This window comes from Anolis carolinensis, chromosome 4, assembly GCF_035594765.1.
Source record: "Anolis carolinensis isolate JA03-04 chromosome 4, rAnoCar3.1.pri, whole genome shotgun sequence".
Classification (NCBI taxonomy): Eukaryota; Metazoa; Chordata; class Lepidosauria; order Squamata; family Dactyloidae; genus Anolis; species Anolis carolinensis.
Window position 1 is genome coordinate 175,044,412 of NC_085844.1, and position 20,888 is coordinate 175,065,299.

The following is a 20,888-nucleotide window of genomic DNA, read 5'->3' on the forward strand; positions in this document are numbered from 1 at the left end:
AGATCGAACACTAATATTTAAGGAACACTACAGGCATATAGCCGGGGGGGGGGGGGGGGGGGGGGCTTGAGGGGCTTCAGTACCCCCCCCCCTGAAATTCTCAGGGTGGTCCACGAGAAGACTTTACATTTATTATTTAAATTGTTATGTTTATTCATGATCTGATCACCATGCTCAATATATCCCATATGCATGAGGGTATTGGGATAACGATACAAAAGGTTTGCTAGGGTAGATCCTCTCACTCAGACTCAGCCCCCCCCCTCCCTCGCGGAATCAAAATCCTGGCTACGGGCCTGGAACACTATAAACACCAAGCACAAAATAGCTGCACACAATAACATCCTGAAAAAGCTTTCTGGTAGTGCATGAGGTGCAGACCCAAAATGAATAAGAACATCAGTCCTGGCCTTGTCTTACTCAACTGCTGAGTATGCCTGCCTTGTTTGGCACAAGTCTGCCCACGTGAAGCAAGTGAATATAGCACTGAACGAAACATGTAGAATAATCACAGGATGTCTCAAAACTACACCCGTTGATAGATTCTATAAACTATCTGGCATTGTCCCCCGATGTGCAATGGGAAGTTGCTGCCAACTGTGAGAGAAATAAGGTTGAACATTGTGAAAGCCATCCACTGCATGGCTATCAGCCTCTTCCCAGTAGACTCAAGGAAAAGTTTCATGAGAACCACCAATCCTCTTAATGTTCCCCCAGCAAGATTATCTCTCTGGGCAGCTAAACCAGGAAATCCCAAATGGATGGTTCCCCCCATGAGGGTCAGCCTCCAGGGCAAACCAAGAATGAGCAACTTGGAAGTCCCTGAACAGACTCAAAAGTCGTGTTGGGAAGTCAAAACACAACCTGGCAAAATGGCTCTACCTAGAAGAATCCTCCACCTTGTGTGACTGTGGAGCAGAACAAACAACTCAGCATCTCTATGCTTGCCCACAATGCCCTGCCTCATGTACAGAGGAAGAACTGTTTAAAGCTACAGGCAATGTGGTCGCTGTTCCCCTTTTTTTGGTCTAAAATTATTTTGCTACCTGTGTTTCTTCTATTTTATTAGTTTTATACTTGTTTATTTATGCAATACTTTTGACACAAAATAAATAAATGGCAGAATAGGATTGAACTGGATGGCCCTTGGGGTCTAGGATTCTATGAAGTCTCTGAAGTATAATCAGCATTTCTCAGTGCTTCCCAAGTTCTTATACATTAGGATCCCATGAATCTATGATTCTAGGAAGAGCCAGCTGTACGTCTTTTACATGTGAAAACTGACTGCATTTAATGATAATTTCTCTATGTATTTTAAGTATGTTGTGCCCTGCCTGGAGTCCTGAGTAGAGGTGGGTTAACAAATAAAATGTCTTATATGTATGATTATGGCGGCGTGGGGGGGGGGGGACCAATTCTTATGTGTTGTCATATTTGTCCTGGGAAGGGAACAAGCAAAACCTGGACCAGAGCCACCGTCCCTCCCTTTCAGGGACAGGCAACTGACACCCATTCACTTTCCCAATTTCCCAACAGATTAAAAGCCTGGTGAAGAAATATATTTCCCAGCACTATCTGATAAGCAGCAGTTTTAATAGTAGATGCGTTCTTTTAGGTAACAAATAGGGAGGCTGCTCCCATGATATTACCAATATTGTTTTGATCTTTTGCAAGTGTTATTTTGTTAATTAATACTGTTATTGTTTAAATGTTGATGTAATTTATTTGCATTTTGTGCTTTTATGGCACCGATGTGTGCTGTTCTGTGAGTTGCCTCGAGTCCCTCCTTTCTGTTGAAATTGTTCACATGCTTGTAAATTTCAGTGGCTTCTCTGTGTAGTCTGACACGTAGCATTTCTGTGTTCTCAAATAATATGTTGTGTCCAGTTTGGATCATCAAGTGCTCTACTATGGCTGACTTCTCTGGTTGAGTTAGTCTGCACTGCCTTTCATGTTCCTTGATTCGTATTTGGGCAAAGCTGTGTTTGGTGGTCCCTATGTAGACTTATCCACAGCTGCATGGTATATGGTATACCAGGCCAGGAGCCAGGATTTTGATTCAGGAGGGGCTGGGATTTTGGTTCGGGGCGGGGGGCCGAGTCTGAGTGAGAGAGGATCTCACCTAGCAAACCTTTTGTATCGTTATCCCAATACCCCCATGTATATGGGATATATTGAGCATGGTGATCAGATCATGATATGAATGAACATAACAGTTTAAATAATAAATGTAAGGCCTTCTCGTGGACCACCCTGAGAATTTGGGGGGGGGGGGCTGAAGCCCCTCAAGCACCCCCCCTCCCCCCCCCCCCCCCCCCCCCCCCGCTACATGCCTGCAGAATACAGTAATTTAGACTGGGTTGCTGTGAGTTTTCCAGGCTGTATGGCCATGTTCCAGAAGCATTCTCTCCTGGCGTTTCACCCACATCTATGGCAGGCATCCTCAGAGGTTGTGAGGTATATTACAAAACTAAGCAAGGGAGGTTTATATAGGTGTGGAATGTCCAGGGTGCCACTGTTTGAGGCAAGTGTAAATGTTGCAATTTGCCAGCTTGATTAGCATTGAATGCCTTGTAGCTTCAAAGCCTGGCTGTTTCCCAGTGACTCCGGCCATGAAAGCCTTCAACAACACAAAACCCCACATTTACTGCTTTGAACTGGAATATATGGCAGTGTGCATTCAGATAACCAAGTTCAACGCAGATATTGTGCAGTTTTTCTGCCATGATATTCTATAACCCAAAATATAAAGGCAGATAATCCACAAAATCTGGGTTATCTGAGTCCACACTGTCATATAACCGAGTTCAAAACAGATAAGGTGGGATTTCATACAGCTGCGTGGAAGAGCCCTGAGGTAACGAATAGGGAAGCTGCTCCCTGGATATTACCATTATTGTTCTTACTGAGGGCTTTTCCACACAGCCCTATATCCCAGCATATCAAGGCAGAAAATCTCACAATATCTGCTTTGAACTGGGTTATCTGACTCCACATTGCCATATATTCCAGTTCAAATGTGGGATTTTATCCAGCTGTGTGCAAGGGGCCTGGGAAACAAACAAAAAACACAAAAAAACGCCGCGGCGCGAGGACAGCGGGAGGTTCCCCATCCTCGCGCGCCAGCCTCGTGCCACTCGCAGGCACGCGGGCTGGGTAAGCAACACACTTGTGGACCCGCCCCTCGCCGGCTCTTTTTTTTTTTTTTTTTTCAATTTGGACTCCTTGGGCCAATCCCGCGGGGCGGGCGCCTGATCCGATCCAAAAGGCGCGCTGCGATTGGTTGGACGGCGTCCCTCTCCTCACCGCTTCGGCCAATCGGAAGAGAGGTGGGCGGAGACTCCAATGGAGGGGAGGGGGGTCTTCCTTTCTGGCGTCGCCGGGTGGCCAGAGTTGTGAGAGGTTTCGTGAGGGAAGGTTGCATGGGTAGTTTCATCGAGCGCGTGCTGTCACTGGTCTTCGTGTGCGTTTGCGTGGCGGGCCGGCCCAGCGAGGTGCTCCGCGTCGAGAGGGCCGTGGTGGAGCGAGCCGAGCGCGAGGAAGGCTTCGCGGGGCTCCTGAGGGGACCTCTCCACAGAGCCAAGCGCTGGGCGGAGAAGGCGGCCGGCAGGCTCGGCCGAGGAACGAACGCTTGACCCGGCCGCCATGGGCCCACTGCTGTCTCTGGGCGCCGGGCTCCTGCTGCTCCTCCTGTGGGCGCGCTACAAGGGCCTGGGCTACGTCCTGGTCCACCACCGCTGGGTCTTCGTCTGCCTCTTTCTCCTGCCCCTCTCCGTCCTCTTCGACATCTACTACCAGCTCCGTGCCTGGGCCGTGCAGAGGATGCACAGCGCGCCCCGCCTCCACCACCAGAGAGTCCAGCAGATCCAGGCGCAGGTGAGCAGGGACAGCCTGGCTGCGTCCACACTGGTGGTCTAATGCAGTTTCCCACCACTTGGACTGCCACGACTCACTGCTATCTAAGTGTCTAGCCTTGAGTTGCATCTACACCGTAGTGTTAGTGAGTTTTGCACCACTTTAAGAGCCACGACTCATTCTTTTCTTAGTTTCAAGCCTTAGGTGCATGAACACTGGAAATTTAGTGCAGCTTCACACCACTTTAACTGCCACGGCTCATTGTTTTAAACGTCTCTAGCTTAGATGCATCTACACTGTAGGTTTAATGCAGTTTCACGGCACTTTTACTGCCATGATTCATTCTTTTCTAAGGAGCCTCCGGTGGCGTAGTGGACTAAAGCCTCGTGACTTGAAGGTTGGGTTGCTGACCTGAAGGCTGCCAGGTTCGAATCCCACTTGGGGAGAGTGCAGATGAGCCCCCGCTATCAGCTCTATGCAGGGACATGAGAGAAGCCTCCCACAAGGATGGTGAAAACATCAAAACATCCAGGCATCCCCTGGGCAACGTCCTTGCAGACGGCCAATTCTCTCACTCCAGAAGCGACTCAAGTTGCTCCTGACACGAAAAAAAAAATTCTTTTCTAAGTCTCTAGCATTAGGTGCATCTACACTGTTGGTTTAGTGCAGTTTCACACCACTTTTACTGCCCCAATTCATTCTTTTATCCGTCTCTAGCCTTAGGTGAATCTATACCAGTGGTTCTCAACCTGTAGGTCTCCAGATGTTTTGGCCTTCAACTCTCAGAAATCCTAACAGCTGGTAAACTGGCTGGTATTTTTGGGAGTTGTAGACTGAAACATCTGGGGACCCACAGATTGAGAACTACTGGTCTACACTGTCCAAACACATCTCTTATGAGCCAACAAGAGCTTTAAAATCTTTGCAAGCGCAATTGATGGGGACGAGAGACAGGGGCTTCTCAGTGGTGGCCCCTCAGCTGTGGAACTCCCTCCACAGTGACATCAGGCAGGCCCCTTCTTTTCTGGATTTTAGAAAAAAGAATAAGTCATGGAATTCGACACAGTCTGAATAAGGATTATGGATGAATGGAATTATGCACTTTATGTTTTTAATTTGTTTTTCCTATATGTTTGATTTGTTTAATTGTTTTAATTGATGGGATATGTTTTATTGTTATGTTCTAATGGCATTGGATCTTGCCGAAGCTGTAAACCGCCTTGACTCCCCCATGGGATGAGAAAGGTGGGGTATAACTGAAGCAAATAAACAAATAATAAATATACTGGAGACTTATTGCAGTTTCACGCCACTTTAACTGCCACCGCTCATTCTTCTATACATCTCTAACCTTAGGTGCACTTAGGCTCCAGATTTAAGTGCAGTTTCATGCCACAGTTCATTATTTTATACAGCTCTACCCTTAGGCGCATCTAAAGGTAAAGGTTTCCCATGTCTGACTCTGGGGGTTGGTGCTCATCTCAATTTCTAAGCCGAAGAGCCCGCGTTGTCCGTAGACACCTCCAAGGTCATGTGGACAGCATGACTGCATGGAGCACCGTTACCTACCCACCGGAGCGGTACCTATTGATCTACTCACATTTGCATGTTTTCGAACGGCTAAGTTGGCAGAAGCTGGAGCTAACAGTGGGCGCTCACTCCACTCCCGGGATTTGAACCTGCGACCTTTCGGTCTGCAAGTTCAGCAGCTCAGTGCTTTAACACACTTCGCCACCGGGGCGCATCTATACTGTAGATTTAGTGCAATTTCACACTACTTTAACTGCCACGGCTGGGATAAGCAAGTATAATAGTAAGGCACAGAATATTGGTTCATCTGCCTTAGTCTTGTCTGTCTTTTCTGGCAGCAGATATTCAGGGTTCCCAGAAGCAGACCTCTACAACCTGTGGCTAATGTAATTTTATAAGATCTTTATCCTTTGGAGCGTCTTTTCCTGCAGCTTGTTCAAACTGCAGGAAAAGAGATTCCTGTAGTTTAGTTAACATAATTTTGGCAAGGAGTGATGGAGGCTGGAATCTGGTAATACTGAGAGGATTACAATTCCTCTCTTTTTCCCAGACTAGAGTTTGTCTCGGTTTCTCTGTACTAACAGAGATCCTGGTGATGCAAATTCAAAAGCACCAAGCAAGCCGTGCAAAAGCAGTGCCAGCTGGCAATGCCATGTAAGAGCAATGCCAGCTGAATGGTCCTTGCTCAGTTAAACTGTACCATCCACACTGAATAGTTATTTCTTTATACCATTTGTCAACTAACTGGGATAAATAAGCTCAATAGTAGAATCCTTATATGGCTTGTGTTAGCAGTAATTGGTAAAACAGATTTAACCCCACTAGAATTGCTATATTCACAATATTAATTTGAAAAAAAATCTTTTAAAATACTTGCTTCTTTGGGACTGGCAGAGATAAGACTAAGTCATTTTACCATCCTTTTCTCCAGTAATCCTAAACAATTTGGAATTTTGCTTTTGTATAAAGCCAATCCACCTCAACCTCCCTTCGTGGTTGAGGTGGATTGGCAAAAAAGATTGCTTTGGGCCCCTGGTGGCACAGTGTGTTAAAGCACTGAGCTGCTGAGCTTGCGGACTAAAAGGTGCCAGGTTCAAATCCTGGGAGCAGAATGAGCGCCCGCTGTTAGCCCCAGCTCCTGCCAACCTAGCAGTTCGAAAACATGCAAATGTGAGTAGATCAATAGGTATCGCTCCGGTGGGTAGGTAACGGCGCTCCATGCAGTCATGCCGGCCACATGACCTGGAGATGTCTATGGACAACACCGGCTCTTCGGCTTAGAAATGGAGATGAGCACCAACCCCCAGAGTTGGTCACGACTGGACTTAACGTCAGGGGAAAACTTTTATCTTTTTATAAACCGAAAGAGAGAATCTCAAGATGAATAAAATGCAAGACTTTGCCAATCAGATAGACCTGATGCCTTTTGATAAAAGTAACTTCCACATTTTCAACCATCTGGGTGTCATATAAAATCTCACAAGACAATATGCTATTTTATAATATATTTTATTATAATGCGTGTTTAACTTACATCATATATATTAGACTCTTCACTGACCGAAATTCAAGCAATCAGCAAAAAAGAAGAAATAAAACTGCATTCAGAAAGCTGTATTTATAATTCAGTAAAACTGTGTTACATTAATTCTCTCTGTCTTAATTTGCTTTTAATTGCTGTATTTCGGTATTAATATCAGGACAATACAGAGTTTATGGCATGGTATCATATGGGATGTAGTATGAGTTCCATTTTTAATAGTAACTCTGAAGTGACCAGCAACTACATTTATTCAGCATTACCAGTCCTTGTGGGTGCTAGTTAACTGAGTGCTATATTAATTTAGTGATTGTAATACTATATGCGTCTTAAGCCTACATTATCAAAACTTAGCGTACTTAATACAGTGCACTATGGCTATGTCCAGTGCTTGGAAAAGTTTCTTTTTGTAGTATGCCTCTCAGTTCTTAATGTTGTTGTTCAGAAATACGTTTTTGAAAGGCTCTTTACTATGTGGTTTCATCAGCTGTTGGCCTAATTCATTAACTACACAAACTTATACATTTCCTTGGTATTTTCATTGTGTTCTGTAGAACTAATTCCCAGGTAAAATATACAAAGAATGTAGCACAAAATCTGTTTACTAACCTATAATTCAGAAACAGCTTTAAGCTAGAGAATATTCAGACTTCTCTGACATAGAGACATTGAATTACATGAGGGGATTGAACTACTCTTCCTGTCTTGTAGGTTCAAGAATGGAAAAAAGAAGGCCAAAAAACATATATGTGCACAGGCCGCCCTGGCTGGCTCACAATATCGCTTCGTGTTGGGAAGTACAAGAAAATTCTGAAAAACATAACAATCAACTTGATGGATATATTAGAAGTAGACACTGAAAGACAGGTAAGTTTGAAGTTTACCCTTCCTTTAACAATGGATTTTGGTTTCAGCTCAAGTACCAAGTTTAATTTCAGAGAAACACCTAGGTACAGCATTCGTGTGGTGGGTAGGACCAAAGGCAAAAGGGAGGAGATCAGAATACCAGTATATTTTAATTTAAAGCTCTTACTGCCAGTCACTAAGCATTCAGCCCTTTAGAACTGAAATGACATGTTAGAAAGACAGAAAAGGGCCACATTTTACTGTGACAAGGCTACTTGGAGCTGGGTTTTATACAGGGCATCATTGGGAAGGGGAGATAGCAGTATTTAGGGGGGGGGGTATCAGTGTTTGCAGCTGCTGATACATTGTGCCCCAAATCAAACACTGATTTTAAAAAACCTAAAGTAATAAGCTTCTTTACTCAGCATGTCAATGGCGACACTGTTTTCTTTTGAGCTTGATAAGAAGCAAGACTTTCAGCAAAACTTACATGAGTTCATTTGGCACCAAAGACTAGAAAACTGGATACTCCCTACCTCTATTTCCCAGCTGCTGTCTGCTTTTGAATCTTTTTTAAAAAATAATTTTTATTGAAGTTTTACCTTGTAAGATAGAGTAAATTAACATCGAATTGATTGTATAGAAAGTAGGAAAACAGAGATAAAAAGGATCAAAAAAGGAGAGAGAGAAAAGAAAAGAGAAAAAACCCCAAAAAACTAGTGTCCATACTTGTATAAAAAGGAGAAAAATAATAAAAAGTATAAGTAAAAATACATAGAAATGAAGAGAAAAAAAGTCTGTTGACTTCCTTCTTATTCTTGATAACCCTAATATTCAATTTAAGTTAACTTCTTATTGTTTTAAATTTACTTCCCCTCTGTTCTTATCCTTAAGATCGATTACTTTCAACAAATGAGGTCTATTTTCATCTGTTAGGAATTGTCTTTTACGAGGTCCCAATTAGTTTCTTTCTTGGGAAGGCCTTGGTTGAGTGACAACCAATATGTAAGTATCTGCTTTTGAATCTTGATCCTTCTTATTGAGAGCATGTGAAAACAGCTCCCAGTCTATTTTCTCACAGGTCAAAAGCGGATGAGCATGCCTTTCAACTGAGCAGAGGGACTTCCCTGCAACTGGTGGGCTAGGGAGATAAAACTTAGCATTGTGTATTGCAAACATACTTCTGCAACTTGGCATCAAAAGTGTTTCTCCTGTCTTCCTTCATTATCCCCCAATTCAAGTGTAGTTAAAAACAAACCCTTCTAGCTAGGCAGGACAATAGAAGAAAGGCGTACTGGACAGGTTTAAAACAGACTTCTTTCTCAGGTGCTTTCTTAACTGAATCATTCATTCATTCCAACCTTAAGAAAAATCTAGACAATGTTGTAAGATTATAGGATTCCTTGTCTCCTCACTTGTCTTTCTATTTTCCCCGAAAATATTTATGGAAGATACTTTTCTTTTTGACATATGTTCTGTATGTAGCAAATTGAAGTATTTGCTGTCAGTAATTATGTCCTGGAAGTGGTTTTCCAGCCCTTTTGAAAAGTGCAGGAGACTGGGAAACCACCAAATGACATGGAGAAAGGAGTTTAGCATTCTAGAGAAATCAAGAGGCTCTTAGGATGACAGACTTCAGGACCCAGGGCCTGAATTTCCCTTTTATAACAGAGTTTCTTCTCTACAGCAGTGGGGTTGCTACACTAACTTTGTGAGGCAATTTGGAAGTTTGTGGAGGTAACATATCCTGTGTTCCAGTCTTTGCTAAAGAGCCAGGTGGTGCTACTCAAAGTGGTAGTTCATGGACCAATAATAGTCTACAAGCCATTGGCTGCCAATCTGTGGCAAATTTCCGATACAGCAAAACAAAAACAGCTGTATTTGCTGAGCTAAAATCTAGTACTTAATGAGGTCCCTGGCACGTTAGAAAGACAGAAAAGTCAGAAAAATTACTGTTCTTCCACATCAGATAGAATGAAAAGCACTGTACTAGTGTTTATCACTTGTAGGCCATCCAGGAAGGGAGCACAGATATTGCCTTAGCCTTAAGAGTGTAAAGTCCTGGGTAATTTTGCCCCGCCTTTAGAATCCCTATCAGCTGCACCACTGGATCTTCATGTATTGGGGGTAAAATTGAAGGGGGTGGGGATTGGCAATCTGAATGCAGAAAAGTTTCTTTGATTGATTTGAAATACTGTTTGATAAGAACTTGCTGTTGTGTACAGGAATTTGCACATGCCCTTGTTTCAGATTTTCTGCCCAATAAAAAAGGTCTAGGGTAGAGCCAGCACTGGAGAGGGAAATTTATATATGTATAGCTGAAATACTACACAAATTCCCATGTTCATTTCACAGAGTCTTAACCATTGGCTTTCTAGTAGCATAATGTGTAAAATGTACAACGGTCGGCAGCTAGGTTACTAACTGGAGCTGCTTATAGGGAGAGGTCAACCCCCCTGTTTAGGTAGCTCCACTGGCTGCGGATTATATTCCGGGCCCAATTTAAGGTGCAGGTTATTACCTATAAAGCTCTAAACGGTTCGGGACCTGCCTATCTTTGTGACCGCGTCGTCCCCTATGAACCCACCCGCTGAGATCTTCCGGGGAGGCCCTCCTCTCGCTTCCACCCTCCTCACAACTGCGTTTGGTGGGGACGAGAGAGAGGGCCTTCTCGGCCATGGCCCCCCGACTCTGGAACTCCCTCCTCAGGGAGATTAGGTTGGCTCCCTCTTCCTTCAGGAAACAACTGAAGACTTGGATGTTTCAGCAGGCCTTCGGAGATAGTCATTAATTAATCAGCCCCAGAGGGTTTTTAATAACCTATTCTCTATTTATTATGGTCTTACCTTTTATGTGTTTTTAATGTAATTTTTTATCCTGTATTGTTGTTTTAATTGATATATTGCATTACTGTTTTATCTGTTTTATATTGTGATTGTATTATGTTGCTTATATTTTGTCCTTATGTTGTTTGGGCCTCTGCCCCATGTAAGCCGCCCCGAGTCCCCACGGGGAGGTGGTGGCGGGGTATAAATAAAGTTTTATTATTATTATTATTATAAATGTATTTTTCCATAGGTTGTCCGTGTGGAACCCTTGGTTTCAATGGGACAGTTAACAGCACACCTTAATCCCATGGGCTGGACTATTCCAGTAGTCCCAGAGCTTGATGATCTTACAGTAGGTGAGTATATATGGGATTTAACTGTACTTTCTGTTTCTCTTTTTTTTAAAAAAATGGCACAGATATGTATTATGCTTAATTTTTAAAATCACTCCTAATCGAACTTTTTAATGGCAATGCAGGACTTGTACCAACCCCAAAAATTCTATTATTACTGAATATCTTTTTGCATAAATTTGTAATGTAATTCCTTTTCATAATTATGTGTCATCTTTTACTTAGGGGGCTTGATCATGGGGACTGGCATTGAAAGTTCTTCCCATATCTATGGACTGTTTCAGCATACCTGTGTAGCCTATGAACTTGTTCTTGCTGACGGAAGCCATGTGAGATGTACACCGGTAAGATAAGACGTTATGTTGCAATGGTTTATGAAGATCTGCTTGTTCTCGACCAACTTTAAACTCAGTTTTTTTATTATCTGTAGGAGGAGAACTCTGATTTATTTTATGCAGTTCCATGGTCATATGGGACCTTGGGCTTCCTAGTTGCAGCAGAAATAAAAATGATCCCAGCTAAGAACTATGTGAAATTATTTTATGAACCTGTAAGAGGACTCAAGGCAATCTGCAAGAAATTTGCTGAAGAATCAGAGAATAAAGAGAATCATTTCGTGGAAGGTCTGGTGTATTCTTTAGATGAAGCTGTCATAATGACAGGAGTTTTGACGAATAATGCTGATACGCGCAAGGTAAAATGCCATATTCATTCTTCTGTTTGTTATGATAAGGTAGGCAGAGTAGAAAGTCCAATAGATTAGACTTGGCAAGAACTCCACATACTTAGAATATTTATCATATCTACAAACCCTTATATTCTCTCTAGGTTAGTCATTTTGATATATAAAATGGATTCTGTTTGAATAGGAATAAGGAACTTGTGGCCCTATAGATGCTATTGGAGTGCAGCTCCCATCCTTTTTTCCTCAGCAGTTGTGTTAGCTAGAGCTTATGGGAGTCACAATTCAAGAACATATGGATCCTAGGTTCAAATCCCGGGAGCTGCTTGAGCGCCCACTGTTAGCTCCAGCTCCTGCCAACCTAGCAGTTCGAAAACATGCAAATGTGAGTAGATCAATAGGTACCGCTCCGGCGGGAAGGTAACGGCACTCCATGCAGTCATGCCAGTCACATGACCTTGGAGGTGTCTACGGACAACGCCGGCTCTTCGGCTTAGCAATGGAGATGAGCACCAACCCCCAGAGTCAGACATGACTGGACTTAATGTCAGGGGAAACTTTTACCTTTACCTATGGAGAGCTGCATCTTACAAAAACCTAACCTAAAGCATCCTTGCCATTGTCATTTGGCAAAAGTTGGGAGAATTCTCTGGATCATAACCTAACTTGCAGTAGTTTCCATGGTTGGAATCATAAAGTCAGGAGACACCAAAAGTACCATCCAGCCCAACCCCTTGCCATGCAGGAATACAGAAAGCACTCAATCATATATTCCTGCATGGCAGGGGATTGGAGTGGATGGCATTCTTGGTTTCCGAGTTTCAGTTGTACCTGTCAAATTAGGGAACCCTGCTCACCTTGTTTGAAGGAGTCAGTTACCCCTTGAATAACTTGGAGATTCTAACTCCAGTAATCAATTTCATCACAAAATGGCACAATATCATCAGCTGCATGTGCATGGGCATAAAAATTACCTCATTGGCAGGATTTGCCCACCTCACTTTAAAGCAAGAATTGGGAATATTTGGCCTCGTGGGGTAACCATCCGGCCCATGAGCTTCTTAGCTGACCTTATCATCCAGCACCACTGTTAAGGCTCTTAAAGAATCCTCCATCAGCTCCATTATATGGCAGGGGCCATATACTATATATAGGAATCATAGGAGACAGTCTGTTGAATGTGGTGTTGTGTGGTTTCCGGAGTATATGGCTGTGTTCTGGCAGCATTTTCTCCTGATGTTTTGCCTGCATCTGTGGCTGGCATCTTCAACACATAGTGTGTTAAATCTTTCACTGAGTTGGTGAAACATGCAGTTTTGAGTGTTTTTTCAGAACAATTCTTTGTGACAAGCTATTGCAATCCATTTTTATTATAATCTAATCTAATTGATCATTCATCAAGTGAAATGTGTACTGATCATTTGGGATGGGATGTGCTTAGTGAAATCCTTTTCTCCTTGCTTAGAAAGGATGCACAGTATTGTCATTCTGGATAGTCACTAACCACAGAAATTATTCCTGACATTAATGATACGTGACAAACCATCTGTACTAAATGTGCTGCTAAATGAACTGCATTAGATATCTGTACATATAGTACATTTCTGGAATTGCATCTCAATATTGCCTTTAACCACACCTAACATTAGTCTCCCATAGAAACACAAAAACCATCATGCTGTTTTCTTGCTAATTTTTATTATAGTCCTGTTTCACTCTGTTAAGGTTAATAAAATTGGAAACTTCTACAAGCCATGGTTTTTTAAGCATGCAGAGAACTATCTGACAACCAATACAACAGGAATGGAATATATTCCAGCCAGACATTATTATCACAGGCATACACGAAGCATTTTCTGGGAGCTCCAGGTAAGGATATAATTTATGCAAATTCGCTATTATATATGCACACTTGTTACTCGCTATAAGTGAAGGAAAAATACCTGCACAAATTCTGCAAGGGCACCCTCTGTTTCTCAATTGCCTCTGCACTGTAGAATTAATGCCATTCAACACCCCTTTAACTGCCATGTCTCAATACTATGTAATCCTAAGAGTTGTAGTTTTACAATGTCTTTAGCCTTCAGGGCCAAAGTTTGTTGGTACCTCAGCAAACTACAAACTCCAGGATTTCATAACATTAAGCCATGATCATTGCAGTAATGTGAAAATACATTAATTCTAGAGTGTGGATGCACCCTTGGGTACCTCACAGTTGTCCAAACAACAGTTCTTTTTAATTATTTGTCATTAGCAAATATTCTATTTATTTCAGAAGGTCTAAACTTAGTAGCAATTCAGTTCTTGTATTTTTATAAGCTGTAGTGCTGACTTTGCTAAATAATAATAATTCTAGAATGCAGAATCCCCCAACCAGCATAGCATAGGTAGTTCATGTCTTTCTGAAATCAGTGGAAATGTACAATTTCTCTGTGTTTGCATTTCTCTCTTGCAGGATATCATTCCTTTTGGCAATAACCCTTTTTTCCGCTACCTGTTTGGCTGGATGGTTCCTCCTAAAATCTCCCTTTTAAAACTGACTCAAGGAGAAGGAATTCGAAAGCTTTATGAACAGCATCACGTAGTACAAGATATGATGATTCCCATGAAAAGCCTTGAGCAATGTATTGAAGCTTTTCACAGTGACATTAAAGTAAGAATTGTTCCTGAATGCAGGCTGATTCTTTATAGCAGATACTTGTTAAAAGAGAATGTGTGCCAACTTAGAGGATTAAAAAGGGAAGGAAAATCATTTTCATGTAGTATCTGTAAGCTCATACTGTACTACCATTTCCCTTTTCCTGTTTTCTCCAGGTCTATCCACTATGGCTATGTCCCTTCAAATTACCTAATAACCCAGGCATGATTCACCCTAAAGGAAATGAAACTGAGCTCTATGTGGACGTTGGAGCCTATGGAGAGCCAAGAACAAAACACTTTGAAGCCATGGCTTCCACCAGGCAACTAGAAAAATTTGTGAGGAATGTTCATGGGTGAGGATCTAAATCCTTAAAAAGGTTTTTTTCCCTCATGTTACAAAAGCTTTTGGTAGTTGCTTTTTTAGCCTGATTGCATTATAATAGTGCATGATTGTTAATGTAGGTTTATATTAGCTTACGTTAATTTAAGTTTACTTTTTTATTTTATTGGAGGTAGTGCTTTGAAAAGTGACTTTTTTGCACTATGTCTTCCCAAATCTTCCCACCAACATGGCCAGGGATTCCCAATATCTGCATCTATTGAATTGATTGTCAAATACTATCATCAGCATTTATGTGAATCCTACTGCATTAATGGGACTATTGTAGCTGAGGCTAGCAATTGGATTTAAGTCACCAAAAGTAACTTTTCCAAGCTCCAGTTGAAGCTGATTGGCTTACATACTGTTAATCAGTTATGATATTATAGGTGAAGACTTATGATTGTCTAACCATTTCCCATACCTTAAAGATACCAGATTCAGTCTTATCTTGGAAGCAAACTGATCACCCTTAGTACTTGGGTGGGAGACTACCAAACAAGGATCAGGGGCTATGAGCTGTATTTCAGAGGAAGACAATTGGAAAACTACCTGAGTATTCCTTGCCTTGGAAACCCCCATGAATTTTACGGGATCACCATAAGTCAACAGGCAACTTAAAGGCATGTGCACACATTTACTATGAATGCGCCATTGCCATGACTTTAAGTAACCCTGAAGCCCACCTTAAAGGTTAATCGGGTGTCCTGAAGAATGACATTCTGTGATGCTGGTGAACAGGAGACTGCAGGATGCCACAACATCTCTGTTCCCCTGATCCCTGTGTCTTGTCCCAATTGCATTGGAGTGGTTAGAGATTCCTTGAGATGTGTTAACTCCAGAAATCTCTCAGTCCTCTAACATGACTGGAGGACATTGACCACAGGGTCACACCATAGGATCTAGAGATTCTTAGAACATTTTAAACCAAATCTGTGAACAATCAAGTCTGCGAAAATCAAAATCGCAAATGTGGAGGGGCGACTCTATGCCTCTGATGTAGGATTTCAGCCTGTTATTTATCAACATTCCAGATCTTTTTATTTTAGTACTCCTGAACAATCTGAAACGTATCTTTAAAAAACATTTTGCACTTGTATGCATCTGTTGCTAAAAGAGCATATGTGAGTGAGTGGTTTTAGCAAATAGGACAAGGCCCACTCAAGTAACATTTGTGCTGACAGAACAGTTTGTTCTATGAAACAGTGTGTAGTTTCTGCCAAATTTGATGCAACATTACTAAGATCCTTTCTCATTTTCTTCAGTTTTCAGATGTTGTATGCAGATTGTTATATGACTCGTGAGGAATTTTGGGAAATGTTTGATGGCTCCCTATACCAGAAGCTGAGAAAGGAACTACAGTGTGCTCATGCTTTTCCAGAGGTGTATGACAAAATCTGCAAAGCTGCAAGACATTAAGTCCAATTTGCCTAAACAAGGATTTAGGAAAATTAGGACTTAACAATAATTAATTACTCTGCCCTTAACAAAAACAAGTTGCTGTTCCAAAGACTTTAAAGCGTACCTATGTTTTGAGAGTACATGCTCCTGCCTTTATATGAAAATAGAGCTAGTAGTTCATTTTCAAAAGAATATCTTTTATTAGAATTTTCCAATCAAATCTTCTGTGGTTTAATAACAGCTTATCTATTGATCTGTATATTTAGAGATATTCAGCAGAAGGGGAATGGAAATATTATGCTGAAGTAGAATAACGTGACTTCTTAGAAATAGAACTACAACCCAACTAAATGATATAGTAGTTCTGTGGGAGCTCTACTACTATAAATATAATTGGATGAAATCCTGTATCTAAAACAGAGCCTATGTCTAAGAGTAAAGCCAAATACGACTGACTGCCAAATCAGATTGCCTTTGAAATGTCATAGTTGCCTATTTCCATATCACTAACTTGCCCAGGGTTTCTGTTTGCATAATTAAAATAAGCACACATTAGACTCACCGTTGTAAACCTGTCTGAACACAATGGAAAGCTTAGGGAAAGTTTTCAGTAGTGTGAACTTGTCTTAACCTCATTCTCTTTCACACTCCTTAATTATGTTTATATTTTCTATGGAGATTCCCATCATGGTTATTTGTTGTTACAGAGAAAGGCAATCCCAAGTGTGCACTGCTGAGGGAGAGTCCATATGTTTATCCTTTCTGTTTATTAACAGCAGCTGCAGTACAACCTTCTGTTTCCATGGGCCACCAATATCCTTGGTTTCATTCATCCACATCTGATAAAATGTGTCCTGTCGGCATTTTGTAGGTCCTCTAATATGACTTCATGGCAATGCTTCTCAATCTTTGGTCCTCCAAGTGTTTTAGACTTCAGTTCCCACAATTCCTAACAGCTAGTCAGCTGCCTGGGATTTCTGGGAGTTGAAGTCCAAAACACCTTGAGGACCAAAGATTGAGAATCACTGCTCTAGTGATTTCTTATGCCAGAACCCTTTCATTTCAATTGGGTTCAGTCATCCATGGTTTTGTGACTCCAGGGATGCATCTCCTGTGGATATGGGAATTGTACTGTGTTCTTCACCGTTTGTATGACTCACACATACTACTTTCCAGAGCTGTGTGGGGCCTTTTTGTGCATTTCTTTACTGCTCCCCTCTTTGTTCGCTTTCGTTCGCCACCAGCACAGCTGCAGCAGGAACCTCCCCACTACTTCTTGTGAAAATGTACAAACTGCTATTTTTTCTTCTTCCTTTTTTTTTTACTCCATTTCTTTCTCCATCTTTTTAAAAATTCTCTTCCATCTATCTATTAGACTGATGGTGATGAAGCTCTTCTTTAAAAAGGTTATGTACAGTATGAAAACAAGTTCTTCCTGTACCTTCATTTCCCAATTTGTTTTGCACAGAATGCTGAAAGGTTTGGTTTGTTTCTGTGCTACTTTATGGTGCCAGTGTTTCATTTTTAGTGATATCTTTAAAATAATTGCCATTAGTTTGACATGGAGTATTAGAATGCTTTCATTTTGTGCCTACCTATTATATTAGTTCCTTTGTTCATGAATGAGCAATGTTGGTGGAGGAGTTTTATGTGGTACTACATTAACCATGATTTCAAAGGATGCCTTTTCTATTGTCAAATTTTATTAATAGCTTTCAGAGATTATTATTTTTCATAGGCCTTCTTCTGTTCTTATTAGATTATTTTAGTGCCTTAAATTAGATGGGAAAAATTAAGTTGATTTCAGGCCATTCTGATTTTAAGAGTAACATAATTAGTAGAAATGACAGGTGCGTATTTGTGTGTATGGGATATCTCCAGAATAATTTAGAAAATACCTAGACTTAGATGCTTCAAAACTGGAATTGAGATTCTTTTTTCTTGTACAGCCCAATACTGTTTACAACTCAGAGGTCTGTTGGAGTTTGGTACATAAAATTGCAATCATAGAGTCATAGAATCATAGAATAGTAGAGTTGGAAGAGACCTCATGGGCCATCCAGTCCAATCCCCTGCCAAGAAGCAGGAAATCGCATTCAAAGCACCCCCGACAGATGGCCATCCAGCCTCTGCTTAAAAGCCTCCAAAGAAGGAGCCTCCACCACAGTCTGGGGGAGAGAGTTCCACTGCCGAACACATTTCTTACTTGCAAACAAGCAGCCAGAAAGTGATTAGACACCATGTTTTCATCATTTCTGTGTCATTCCTGCCTATGAATTCAAATGTTACAAACAGCATGATCTCTTTCTTCCCTTTATTACTGTGTAACAACACCCTATTATGTGGGACAATTAACTTTTTTGCTCGAGTAATAAGGAACAAGCTGCCAAAATCGTATCAATGCTTCCTAATATCTTAATATAGCAATAGGTCACATTTGGCTAAGGCTATGAACTTTCATATAATGAAAGTGAGCTTCCACTTTGCACCTGTGATCAACTGTGGAAAGTTTTGTTGAGTGGGCTTGGGTTTTATATTTCGTTTATCAGGTTTAACCAAAATTTGATCCAAAGACTAGACATAAGGAGAAATCTTCACTTGGATGTATTTATTTTGAACTTCTGAGGAAATGTTTGGCTTGGTGAGAGAAAACTGTCAGGTTTTATTTATCATGTTTAAAAGATACCATATAGGGACTGATGAGAGGGAACCAGTAAGAGAATATTTTATCCTTTCAGCAACACATACATGCCCATGCTATGATCCATAGGATCAAAATGTTGGAAAGGGGGAAAGACCCTGCTTACACTTCTGTAGTGCCTACTCAAGACATCTGAATATCATTCCATAATACTTGTATGAAAGGAAATTGATGAAAACAGCATAGACCCACCAGGAGGCCTGCCTGGTGACATTTAGCAACCTTAAGGGCCCTATTTGTTCAACGTAACAGCACCTAACTGGATGAGCTGCTGAATCCTACCCAAAAACAAATGGTGGGGCAGTATTTTCCATCACACTGGGGACAACAGTCTAACAACGAGCCTAGAACAAGCTGTACAATACACATAATTTCTCCAAGAGAGGAAAATTGCTGGCCAAGTGATGTTTACTACCATTCTCTCGTTGCAACTGGCATCGAAGTCAATTGGACTCTGCCTAGTAGCTAATGCTGGTTAGATAGAAATTGAATCTGAAAGAAGACCAACAGCTACAACATACCCCATGCTTACCATTCATTTGTACAGAGGTTAGTTCTGCAGGCAAGAGTTGTATGTGCAGGGCGTGTCTTCATTTTGTGTCACACATGGAATTATTTCTTACCACAGGTTGTACCTGCAAGTGCATTTATTGTTCTCAGTTGCTACAGCCGTAGTAAAAGTCCTGCTCACTGAGATGTTCTAACCCAATGCCAGCAGCAACAGTGTACTTTGTGTTGCGACTGTCAGCTATTTTGTACCAGTTCACTTAAGCAGAATGTATGCTACTATCATAAACTGCTATTTTAATGTGACTGAATAAAATTGTGGTGGTTTAATTTTTCAAAAATATTTGAAAATTATTTGCTATACATCTTATAACAAAAATAATTTGTTTTGAAGGATTAAAAATACCCTTCAATCTAATTATAGCTATATTGGAAAACTAGCGATTCCTGGGTTGATTGATTAACTCCCATTCTTCTCCCTCTTCATAATGTCTAGTATAAGGAACATTTTGAAGGGGTGGTAAGTTCCTCGTGGCTATTTCCAACAGCCTGTTTGTCCTGAAATCCCGTAGACACTCATATATTTAGAATTTACTTTTTGTTTAAAGAGCCTTAAGTTTTGATTAGACCCTGAACGTCTTAAATGTTTTCCATACAATAAGTCCCTGTGCAGGGTCCTTGCTACTACTATTTTAACCAATTTGCAAGTGACATTTAATGGAGATAACGGTTTGTTTTTCCTTTAAAAAGTTCAAAGAATTAGAGGAGTGTATAGTGTTTGCTTGCCAAGCATGTTGTGTTCCAGATATACTGGCTATTTTGAATGGGATTTAACCATTCCATAATAGGCAAATGTTTAATTGAAGTTTAATTCCCTCAGGCTCAAGGGGAGAGAAAATGCCCTGTATTCACCTCTACGTTCCTTGGTCACCTGGACTTTTACATATTCTCACTATGTTGTTAGAGATAACTCATTAAAGTATCAACCAGGAATAGGACAGAAAAAGACACCAAAGTACACCTTGTCCCATATTCAAAAGAAATGAAACATTTTTCATGTATGGGAGATGTTTACTTTATGTGGTCCTAGTGCTCTGTTTTTGAGTTCATCTACTCCCATGGATCCATTTCTTTAAAGGTTTTTATTTTTAAAGGAACCATTCCTGTACAGTTACTTCCATCAATCATGGTCAGTTTGGCCAATGACTTACATATGAGTCAAAGGTCAATGCAATAGTGTCTTTCAAATTACTCCTCTTATTGGCATGCCTGTTTGTTTAGTATGTCAGTGATAACTTCAGAATATTTCCTGACCTAGCCAATATACAGGTTTGTAAAATGCTCAGAGGCCTTATTGCTTGTGGTAGTCCTTCCTCCCAAGCAAGTGTAGAATTGCAGGCTTAACCACATTTTTACAAAAGCCAAGTTTGCAAGCAACAAAGAAAGGAATGGGAAATCATTTTTCATCCTTTATCATTTTTTCTGCCTATCATTTCATATGTACGCCTGGATTATTAAATAGTATCCAATTAGGAGAATTATAACTTTTTTCCTTCAGGAATGTGAAGAGTATTGCATAAAGCCCTTTCCCCAATATGTTCAGGAATGTAACATTTAGGCTTGAAT

General features: G+C 41.1%; 1 protein-coding gene across 1 annotated transcript; it reads left to right on the forward strand.

Annotated features, from left to right (window-relative positions):
- Positions 1–3,376: 3,376 nt before the first annotated feature.
- On the forward strand, positions 3,377–19,603 carry dhcr24 (24-dehydrocholesterol reductase). The gene is made up of 9 exons (XM_003220178.4): positions 3,377–3,876; positions 7,637–7,792; positions 10,850–10,955; positions 11,178–11,296; positions 11,383–11,646; positions 13,360–13,503; positions 14,090–14,287; positions 14,449–14,627; positions 15,919–19,603. Exons 1-9 carry the CDS (start codon positions 3,646–3,648, stop codon positions 16,070–16,072), a joined length of 1,551 nt encoding a protein of 516 aa, XP_003220226.1. The 5' UTR covers positions 3,377–3,645; the 3' UTR covers positions 16,073–19,603.
- The last annotated feature ends 1,285 nt before the right edge of the window (positions 19,604–20,888 follow it).

Bases quoted from the DNA above. Each gene is read 5' to 3' on its own strand.
- dhcr24 (XM_003220178.4), top strand. From the start codon at position 3,646: ATGGGCCCACTGCTGTCTCTGGGCGCCGGGCTCCTGCTGCTCCTCCTG. The intron at 3,877-7,636 runs GTGAGCAGGGAC...CCTGTCTTGTAG, and splicing joins TCCAGCAGATCCAGGCGCAG to GTTCAAGAATGGAAAAAAGA. The intron at 14,288-14,448 runs GTAAGAATTGTT...TGTTTTCTCCAG, and splicing joins CTTTTCACAGTGACATTAAA to GTCTATCCACTATGGCTATG.